General features: G+C 35.2%; 1 protein-coding gene across 1 annotated transcript in view; it reads left to right on the top strand.

Annotated features, from left to right (window-relative positions):
• The first annotated feature begins 2109 nt into the window (after window positions 1-2109).
• Window positions 2110-11695, top strand: part of RHBDD1 (rhomboid domain containing 1) — a 33082-nt gene continuing 23496 nt past the window's right edge. Inside the window, exons 1-3 of the mRNA XM_010023881.1 lie at window positions 2110-2542; window positions 4481-4613; window positions 11418-11506. Of these exons, the coding sequence (XP_010022183.1) occupies window positions 2110-2542; window positions 4481-4613; window positions 11418-11506 (655 nt within the window). The remainder of the gene's footprint in view (window positions 2543-4480; window positions 4614-11417; window positions 11507-11695) is intronic.

The following is an 11695-nucleotide window of genomic DNA, read 5'->3' as shown; positions in this document are numbered from 1 at the left end:
TTTCTTTTGATCACCCCGCATTAATGAAGAATGAACTTTGATAAGACTGGACATGTGCAGTGGTGATGGGCTTGAAACCAGCTTCAGCATGCAACAGTCCAGCACCACACACCATCTCTCCTGCCCTGAGAAACTGTTATGACAGATGGAGCCCAAACTCGTGGATTAACGAACTCATTGGTCATTTATAGGATGGTCCGTAGACTAGGGGCATGATGTGTGTGTAAATATATGTATCAAAAGACAGGAAAGGTGATGGTGGGAAGTGTGGTACTTGGCATGATGTAAATGTTTTGTAATAATACTGTCCTGATTTTGGCTGGGATAGAGTTATTTTCTTCCTGGTAGCTGGTACAGTACTGTGTTTTGGCTTTAGTCTGAGAATAAGTGATGCTTACCCTGATAAAGGACTTCTCGATCTCTCATGCTCTGCCAGTGAGGAGGGACACAAGAAGCCAGGAGAGAGCGCAGCCAGGACACCTGACCCAAACTAGCTAAAGGGGTATTCCATACCACAGCATGTCATGCCCAGTATATAAACTGGGGGGATTTATGTGTAAGGGACTGATCACTGCTTGGATTGGGCTGGGTATTGGTCAGCGGGTGGTGAGCAATTGTATTGTGCATCACTGCTGTTTGTTGGGGTTTGTGTGGGTTTTCTTTTTTTTTTCCCCTTTTCATTATTATTATTAGCTTATTAGCAGCATTGATATTGTACTTATTAAACTGATCTTATCTCAACCCATGGGTTTTACTTTTTTCCAATTCTCGCTGTTTCACTTTGGTGAGGGAAGGGAGTGAGCGAGTGACTGCATTGTACTTAGTTGCTAGCTGGGGTTAAGCCATGACTTGTATGTCTTGATAGCTCAAGAAATTTCATTTGAAACCTGATGGAAAAATTTTGAAGAGTAAGTGTGTTTTGCTGGTTCCGCATGGGTGGTACTTGTGTGTGAAATAATGTTTTGTATACCTTCAGTAGCTCAGCAAAGAACTGATATCCTGGTGGTGAAGAGTGGACATGCTATTGTGCCACCTTGGAGAGTTTCGAGAACTAAAAGTAGTACTGGCCAAGTTGAGAGTAACCCTCAGAAGCTACTTGAAATTCAGTGCCCCTTCCTGTCTTCTGCAGAGGATTCCACACTCTTAGAAACTCTCTAACACCTTGTTCTGTGTTCTCCAATGCAGCTTTCTTCCTCCTCTCTTTATAGGCTTGCACAGTTTAGCTTGATGGCCATTCTCAGTTTCTGTCATAGTAGTCCTATTTCTAGCTATATCTAGACCTTTTATAGCCCTTTTTAATCCTCCATTTTGTCAGGCATAAATAGGGTGGAGATTAATATTTTGCTGTAACTGTGTCTGGACATTTTATGTGCTGTTCTTGTATGTGATTTCCTCTTTTTTTTTTTTTCCTTTAATCTCTCGCATACTTTTAAACTGAACTTTGAATTATGGTCACTAGGAGAACAATAAGAATTTTCAAAGCTTACATTTAGGAGCACAGAGCTGTGTCTCTGGTACTTGTTGAAATTGTGACTTTGAATTTTCATTCTTGGCTCATATTGAATATTTTCGGAAGTCAGTTAAATGGTCATAAAATAGTTTCTATACATAGCAAAGATAGAAAGCCTGAAAACTAAGACCCAGGGAAGAATTTTTATCTGGCTTCTTTACTGAAATTTAAAGAATTCTGATTGAATCAGAGTATTAATGAGAACATGTCTGGAACACCCAGGAGTTTTATAGATGATGCAAAGCCTGTCCAGGAACATGAAGGAGAGGTTGAAGGCTTGACTCACAATGCTTGTCTGGGTTCTCTCTATAAATATATTTTATTTGTGTCTCATGCCAATTTAAAAGCAAACTGTGTGGTTTTTTTAATTGAAATTTTTGTTTTGATTAAAAAAAAAAATCTCAGCTGATTAGCTTGAAGAATGCACTGTGTTTAATTAAAAAAAAAAGGCAGTGATGAGCTTGAAAACACCTCTGTATATGTATAATAAAGTAGATATCCTTTTTCTTTCAGGATTTCTGAAACTTGTATGGCTTTGGATTCAAACAAAAGGCTAGAAATCAGAATAATCTTCACATTTCTTTCAGTAAGAAGTAATAATGCAGCGAAGGCAGGGAAGAGTCAATGCTGGACTGCTTTTGCTGCTTTATCAAATTTCTCAAGTTGGACTCCAGAACATTCCTTCTGTTACCCTTGGGGTACTTGCACTGAATATTTTTTTCTTTCTGAATCCTGTGAGACCACTGCCTGAAGTGTGTATCAGTGTAAATGAAGGCTTCTACAGAAAGAACTGGCAGCGTTTACTGCTTTCTCCTGTCCACCATGCAGATGATTGGCATTTATATTATAACATGATTTCCATGCTTTGGAAAGGAATAATGCTGGAAAAAAAGCTTAAGAGCACATGGTTTGCATACATAATTGTAGTATTTTCAGTGCTGATTGGAGTTGTTTATATGGCGTTGGAATTCATGCTCACGAAAATTCTGGATGATGCTTCATATGAAATGAATTGTGCTGTCGGTTTTTCAGGTAAGGCACATAGTCCAATTTACATATGTAAAATATACGTACTATATAACAATATTAGAATGCAGGAACTGGATAGGTGTACATTTGTGTCTATGTATCTGGTTGTTATGCCAGTAAAGTTATCCTGTTTTTTAATTGAAAGCAGGTACTCTGCTGTGTAATTGCGTAGTATTGAGATTTCACTCTAAGATCTTTTTCACCAGATTAATCTCTAGGTTCTCACTTTGCCAGATAGCAGTTTACATGTCCCTTTACTCAAACCAACAAGTTACATTTAGTGTTAGAATTATCCAGGTGATGATGGTTTTGCATGCTTTATGGCAAAAGGGACCAAGTTACTGAAGAGCAGTGGTACTAGCAGGCAGGGCAGACATTGGTGGTGGGCCAGATGGGGTCCCCATTCTATTCCTTGCCAAGAGACTTATATTGGCCATACTACAATATCGACTGGAACATATATTTTGGATTTTTTTTTTTTTAAGTGAACTAAAAAGAGTTCCTTTAGCCTCTAATCTACTAGGCCATTTGTGCAGAGGACAACAAGTCAAGCTTTTTTTTTTGTCAGTTTAGGGATTACCTAATTGGATTTTAATTTATATGTACTGCAAGATCTAGCATTGAATATTGCAACCTGTGTGATGTTACTTACCCTCTGCAGCATCTTTTGAGTATTCCAAGCTTGGAAATGTGGGCCTGCAGACTATGTAACGTGTGCATTTGACCATTACTTGGGTAGCAGATTGTAGTAGCTCTGACAGTATCTATAGTTAATATTTCTGAATCTTCAGCATTTTCAACATGACCTTCAGTGTAGTTCATTTCATGTGGGCAAGTGGCATGATATATATGGAACAGCTGTTGAAGAAAATGTTTTCTTTAAGAGTCAATCTGTATACATATTTATGACCCATTCACTTTAAGAGTTTTGGATAGCCAGTATTTTTTTTGGTTTTTTTTTGTTTTGGATGAGATGGAGGTGACTCTAAACTGCATTGCCTCTGTCAATATTTCTGCCCTTTTCTCAATTTATAGTTTATGAACAAGTCAAGTTTTAACAGCAGCAAATAGCATGAGCATGTGTGTATGTGCATACATACTTTCCTGTTTATATTTGATCATGGAATGACAACATTTGCATCACTGGATTAGTTAAGGAGTTTTGCTAACCCATGTTTTCTCTGGTGTTAGAAGGGAAGGGAAACCTTCTTCATGTTTTTATTTAGTCTATCACTGTTGATGTTCAACTCTGTCTTTTTCATGTCATCTTTTACTTGTTGGTTTTTCAGATTTTTCTTTTTCAGACAAATGTGTGAGATTTCTTTTGAGAGGAACTTTTCTAAAAACATCCTGGAAGTTCCAATAAATTATGTGAATTCATTTTGTCATATCAGCTATTGCTTGCGTGATAAAACAGTTGCAGTCAATTAGACGTAAATAATCATTATTGTGATTAGAAGTGTTTTATCTACTTCCCCCTGCCCCCCCCCAAATGATTCTGGAGTCTATGTAAGATGATTTTCCATTAATTCAGAATTTGAGCTTCACATTTATCTTTGTTTTGTTCTCAGTAATGGCTTTTCTCAGCTCACAGAATAGTTTTTTAAGTTCTGATAATTGTCAATTATTTCAACTAGAACTTCCACTTTAAAATTGTTTGTATTATATGTTTAGAATTATGTTTTGAATACCTGAATAGCTACAGTGAGTAGGCATATTAAAAAGCAACTTAGAATTGGCTGTTATACAAATATATAATTTTTATCCTTGGGTTTTTTTAAGTCACTGAAAACTACACTGGAAAAACAGTTTAGAACTGTTGTGGCATGCAACAGTGTGCTTAGCGTTGCTGTGAAACTGAATGGCTCTTCAATTTCAGTAGTCATTTGCATTAATATTTGGGCACAAGTGTTTTTTTACGTAATTTCTTCTATTTTGTAGGAGTCTTGTTTGCTTTGAAGGTTCTTAACAACCATTACAATCCAGGAAGAGTCAGCAGTGTCCTTGGATTGCAGATATCCAGTAAATATGCTTGTTGGGTGGAGCTGGTGGCTATTCATTTAATCTCCCCAGGGTAAGTGCATTTAATGTTTCAAAGTTAGGAGAAGAGATTTGGGCTATCTGAAGTAGTTTGAAATGTATTATGAAGTATGTGTACTATTAGCTGGTATCCAAATGGAGTGTCAGGGCTAAATCAGGTGTTGAGGCTATAGTCTGCTCTTTTTCCTTAACACCCTCTATTTTGAGCTCATTTAAAAATAAGATACTTAAATACTGTGCCCAGAAGAAGGTATTACTAAGTATTTAAGTGAAGATAACAAAACTTGATGGACAAGGAAAAGGGATGTGTTTTCAGTGAAGTAACCAAACTAACATATTATGATGCCAAGAACTTCATTGGCAAAACATCATTCCGCTGTTTGCTTGCTATTTCTATCCTTACCCTTCAGTCCATTTCTTATAGTCTCTTCTCTAATTTTTGATAAAGCTGTCATCCAGTATTCTGTAACTTGCAGCAGTTTCACTGTCCTGCAGTGTTTTTTGTCGTCTCCCTCAATTTTCCTGTGTGCTCATTGCTGCCAGCACAGTTCATCTGCCCCTACCTCTGTGAGAACAGTGACTGTCTTCTTTGGCAGTTGATTTCTGGAGTTGTAGTTGCAAATCAATAATTTTCTTGTTTAATTTTTTCTGTTAATCACATGTGAAGTACCAGTAGTGAAATTTTCATTGTCAGATAGCGTGATATAGCAGATAGAACATTTCCCAGACCAGAATGAGAATTTAAATATTACTTATGTTAAACACTGGTTTTATTCCTTTATGACTTGCTCCCTGATCGACTGCTGCAAGTAATCTTAGGTTAAAAGACAGAAGAACTGCAGAATGCTCTGTTGCAAATGCAATTTTAAGTGTGAGCTGAGAGGTCACTTGCATGGCATTACTACAAATATAAACCAAAGCTTTCAGTGTAGTAAAAAATAATCTAAAAAATATAAACAGTCATGTTAGCTGAATGTACTTTTTTTCTTGGTGATATGTTCAATATTACTGTTTATTTTATTATTAAAGAATGAAAGAACATTATGTCTGAAGTACAACCATGAGCATATTGTATCTGGTGGAGAAAAAAATGAGTTTAGTGGCTGGGTGGTGGTGTTCTTCAGTTGCATTATTGGAGAAATGCTGTAAAAGTGTATAGAAGTCCAGAAATAATGTCAAAGAACTTCTGTAATTTTGTGGAAGCTTACATGGCTGCCTGGTGTTAAGAACTTCTACACTGTTGCATGAAATCTTGATTGTTAGGACAATTTCACAGCACTTAAATGACAATAGGGGCCATAGAAGACAAGTAGTTATCTCCAGAAATTCATGTTCCAGAATACAACAAGTTTAATTAGTACCTGCCAACTGCCTTGAAATGAACCGTAACAGTTATAGTTCTTGGAGCATTTCTCCTACATACTCATGTATACGCTCAGGGCATGTTGTGATACTTGAAGTGTCTGATTAAATGGTGTTGCTTTGCAGATCAAGTTGCATAATACAGTTTTGAAAAAATAAGATGTCAGTAACTGGCGCAGAATACCTCTCCAGTCAGAAAGACATGCAATGTATTTGGATGTGCCTTAGTGGAATGATGCATCAGGATCACCTGAGAATCCATAACCAATGAAGGATTCAAAAGTAATGTTGAGGCTACTGAAGACTTTGGTTTGTGTGCTACAAGAGGATTTAGGCTTTTACTGGCACCTGTTAATTTCTTTCTCATTAATGTGTTTGTTCTGGAGAAATTTTAAAGGCTATGTAATATCCTTCTAATTTTTGCCTTCCACAAAGTAAGGATATTGACATCTAGGCTTTGTATGGCAATCCTTGGAATTATTTCTTTGATGGAAGAACAGGCATGTGAAAAGTTATATATTTGAAAATATAATTTGAAAATATATTTGAAAATGACAAATATATTGCACAACTCTGATAACTTTAACCTTAAGGGATGTGTTGTATGTATCTATGTTCCAATTTCATCTGCTCTTTTAACTTGTCACTTGTTTAGTGCTTAAGGATATCACTGAGTTATCACTTCTTATCAGATTTACTGTTGAACTGTTTATTATGGGGTTTATTAATGAGTACTGTTCCTCAGGAGCAAAAGGTCTAAGAACAACTGATCAACCAAAAAAAACCCCAGGTTTGACCAGGAATGGCATTATGTAATGAGAACTGCTTTATAGCCTTTAATTCTTCTGTCCAGCTTAGCTTTTACTTTTCTATATAATTTTCCCAGTGTCTTACAAAATTACTAACAAGTTTTCCATTTCCATTTAAAGTAGTAATGGCATTTTCTTGCATAGGGCTGTTTAAAATAAGGTGACTTATGCAAGCATTTAATTTGGCTTCATTTACATTAAGGTAAGTTGCTTAGCCCTCCATTACCAGCATGTGTGAATGATAATAATACCCACCAGACTGGGGTTTGCCATTAGGAAAAAGTTATGAAAGTGATAGGTATAGGCTTTCTTGTTCTGTTTTCAGTTGTTGAGTCAGATGACTGAGACCACAGAATTGAAACAAGTTGGGATAAGTTCACCAACATTGAGGAAATTATTTGAATTCATTGTAAGGGTACTGGACAATATTAATGTAAAAATTAATAGAGAGGCTTGTAAGCATCGTCTCACAGCATCTCGTACATTAAAAGTGATACAAATGGTTTTGCCTCCACTGGTACCAGTTTTCATGGAAATTACACAGCCAAATGAAAAAGTGTAATTTTGTTTAGAAGATTTTTCTGAAGTAATGTACACATCAGCTTGATGGCAGATGTCTTCAGGAAACAGTATTTAGAGATGTTCTGTAATTATCATTATTATGAAGTGAATGGTTGAGATAAGATCTCTGGGGATATCTGAATTTTCAAACAAAAAGTTAAATGAGACATCATTTGAATTTCTTGGTACTAGGAAGAACACTAGCCAGTATTGATAAAGCTCATTAACATTTAGAGAAAAAACACACATTTTAAGAAGAACCCCGTTTATATTCCCATTCAAAGTTCAGCTTGTGTTATGGAAACTCAAAATTGTACTGTGGAAAAAAAATCTGTCAATTTTTCTTTATTAAGTAGCAGGAAAAAAAGCAGTAGTTTATCATGTTGCAATCATGGGAATGGTTCCTTATTAGTCTAACTGAAAAATAACAGTCAGTTTTTACCTACTAAAATACACATTCCAGTCAAGACATGTTAAGAGTAGTGTAAAAAGTCCATTTTGGAATCAATTGATAATGGAGGTTGCTTTATCACTGATATTGTAAGAGTTTTTAATTATAACCAGGATTGTTTACCGTATATAGAAAGCAGAAGATAAGAGTAACCTCAGTTTTCTGGTTTAGACAAGAAGATTGGAATTTTTAATACAAGTGAAAGGAGCCTTGGTAGTATGTGCTTGGACAAGGCTGCTTCACACTATTTTTGTGCTTCTTTTAAACTGTTTGTTTATTTTAAGCCAAAATCTATGGCATTTAGTTCTAAATTCTTCATATTATCCTGGATTGTGGAATAAAAGTTGTAATTTTGCCATTAACTTTAATGTATAGAGATTAAACTCAGAGCTTCTTGTAGGCAAGAAATCCATTACATAAATTTTCAAAAAGGACAATCTACTGAAAACAAAAATTCATTGTTAAATGTAGTAAAAATTTAAAATGAGTGACATTATTCAGGATTAGTTGTTCAAATATATTTAAGTTCATTGGAAATAAGAGTATCCACTTTGGACTAAGGCATGTGGATGGAAGAACATTAATCGCATGTGTACAACGGTTATATAATTTCATAATTCTAATTACTTTTTAATAAAATAAGAATATAGATGATCTGAGTGAATCTAATCTCAGAAGACACACTCTGAGTGATAACCTCAGAAGGACAAACATGCATATGTGTGTAAATAGCATTTATAGTTATCAATGTTTAATGCACTTTTCAAGACCATCACTCTAATAAACTCTGATTGTGCTTTGCAGGGTCTTAGTAGCCTCTTTTTCCTTTGTGAAGCAGAGGCAGTTTGTTCTACCAAAGTGTTTTTAAATCTCTTGCTGTGACTTACGTCCATTCATCCTTATCTTATGAATAGAGAATGTGGAGTGTATTCATTCTTATTTCTGACAATCTGTTCCATATTTTAAGATTGTTTTATCTGTGAGATAATTCTTCAGTAGATTGTAGAGATCCCTGCTGAGCAGAAGACTGCATTTTATTTACAGAGAGTGCTTCTGTTTACATATATCTAGTAAAATACTTGTCTTTTCTATAGTGGTATGGCATGTCGATCTGTGCTTTATTGTATGTCCCAGCTTCTATCCTGAAGGTATTCTATTGGTCACTTGTAGCCTGTTTGTATGGTTGATGATTTCTGTGGTGTGTTCAGAACTCTCTATTTGTCTGTGCACCCTGTTCTTTCCAAACCACTGCTTCATTTTGTCCAGGTTGCTGTAAATTATCATGCCATCTCCAGTGACCCTTAGGGCTTCACTTAGCTTGTCATTTGTAAATAATACTAGGAATAGACTTTTGCAGAAATCCACTTAATTCATATCCAAAGTCTGATAATGAATCACTTGTAAATATTAAATTAGGCTTACCAACCACTTAGGGATCTGCTTAGTGTAGTTTTAGAGTTTAAGGTTTTTAAGCCTTCTTTATGACAACTGCTGTGAGACAGTGCAGCATTCTTACAGCATGTGTGATGTCTGCTAATTCTCCCTTTCCATGAGGCTTGTTACCCTCGCAAAGGGTGAATTTTGGTTTATTTGACGTGATTTGTTCTTGGCAAAACTGTTTTCTACATCTGGTGCTTTTACCTTGGTTGTATCCACAAATTATATGTCCTAGTATTTGTTGAACAAATAGTTTTATTTGGGAACAGAAGATAGTCATTAGTCTGTAGTACTCTGACTAGAGTCCTCATCTATTTACTTATCTGCTTAAGCATGGATATAGAAATACCCTTACAGTTCTCTGGAAGCTTACCCATCCTTAAAACACTTGGGATTTTTTTAATTTATTTATTAAAATTTATTTTCCATTTAGGAAAACCCTGTTTAAACGTTTGCATTGTAAGTTTTGACTCCTTAATTTATAATGAAACAGTCAGTAGTGTTTGGACTGTACTAGTACACTAGCCTGTTCAATAGACATGAGGTGGAAATCATCCCCTTAAAGATGTTAAATTGAAGGAATTTGATTACTTTTATTGTGTAAATACACAGTTTCACTGCATTGCAAGGAAAGAGCATGATTTTGGATTTTGTGAAGCAGTGTTGTGCTCAGATAAATCAAGATAAAAATAAAAGTTGGTAAAACACTGCCAGGAATATAGGTGAGCAAGTCTCATGTTGGTGATTTTTAGAGTAAGGCATCTTGAAATATCTAATGTTTTCTGTGTACAGGTATTGTCCAAGTCAGGGATATATTTTTCACAAATCTTGGAAGATCTGTTCAGAAAAATCTGTTTGGAAAATGAGTTCCTTGTAGATACTTTATTTTGATAACTACCTCTTACCTATAAATTTTCACATCAGCATTTATGTGTTACTGTAAACCAAAAATTCATTGTTAACTTATGGGAGAGAACTGCAACTCTACATAGCACAATACAAGTTTGTGATTAAGTAGGTGGCAAAAGAGTGAATTTAGATTTGATCTTTATCTCCCTCTAGTGACACATGCGTTTTCTTGTATACTTTCACCAGTGATGCCTGGAAGTTGTCTTGTCAAGTGCATATGCCATCATTTGTGTAACTCTTGTGGATTTCTGACCAGAATGTAAAAAGCTTAGTATTTAAATCTATTTTTACATCAAACAGAGGATTAATTTCTGCTTATTAAAGGAAAAAACAAGTTCATATTACTTGAATCTTCAGACAAACGGTATAAATCCAGTGAACTAAGTTATTTATAATTGCATATATAAAGAAATCTTAATGTTTAGTGTATTGGCTTCTCTGACTTTTATTTATAAGTCAGAGAATTTATAAGTAGCTTTAGACCTGGTTAAACTCAAAAGAATTTACTCAATGTTTAAACCTGAATGAACATAGGAGTTTAACTCTTAATTTGAAGGCTGTGAAAATTGGTTTATGGATTTGTAGAATACCCCATAGTCATGGCAGTACTTGAGGCAAATCTATTTACTGTGAACATATGCTTCCATGTTGATTTCTCAAAAGACTCTAGAGCCCTGTCATTCTATATGCAAATGGAATGATCTTTTTTTGAAGAAATTGTATGTATAGAAAAGAATTTGGATCTCAGCATTTCACTTATTCTTTTAATTTTGAAGACACTGTTAAAAAGATTGCAATGGATTTGCATTGATGCTGATCTATGATTAATTGTAGGATTGTACTGATAGTGCAGTAGAAAGTACTGTATTTTAAGCTTTCACTTGAAGCTGTAAGTGGTTTTGGTAGATCCTACCTAGACATTTCAGCATAATTACGTTGATTTACTTTTTTATAGATTAAAATTAATTTCCTACCTCAGTAAGTCTTTCAGTGCTTTTGGGAAACAGTATTCTGTTCTTTAAAAAAGCAATTAAAATTATCTCTCCAATTAGTTTCTAGCTTTTTCTGGATATTTATTAGATACTTTTCTGTAACTGTATATATACCTACCAATTTTAAGGTTGTTATGAAGAAAAGAAACTTGGCACTATGTCCTTTCAGGCAGTAATTTTTCTGTGCTTGGTCTCACTCAGGGACTTTCTTGGTTACAAGTTCTGCACTACCCCTTCTGGATCCTTAAAAAAAAACAAACAACCCAAAACCCAACAGTTTTCCTTTCCATCACTCACAAGATTTTCTTCTTTTGCAGGGCTTCTTTTGCTGGGCATCTGGCAGGGATTCTTGTTGGATTGATGTACACTAAGGGACCTTTGAAGAAGATTATGGAAGCCTGTGCAGGTATATAATCCTGTTCAATTTATAAAACCTGCATAAGAGACACTTTTATTCTTAAAATTCAGGAAGACTTGCATACAGAAATCCAGGCCATTCCAGCAAGTTTTTAGGCAACTTGGTTTTTAGTGTCTGATTACTTGATAGGTTGAGTACTTTATCCATGACCATCATCATGCCATCAAATTGACCATG

This window comes from Nestor notabilis, unplaced genomic scaffold (genome assembly GCF_000696875.1).
Source record: "Nestor notabilis isolate BGI_N333 unplaced genomic scaffold, ASM69687v1 scaffold911, whole genome shotgun sequence".
Lineage (NCBI taxonomy): Eukaryota > Metazoa > Chordata > Aves > Psittaciformes > Psittacidae > Nestor > Nestor notabilis.
Note: the sequence above shows the minus strand (reverse complement) of the source record. Positions and strands in the feature narration are given on the sequence as shown.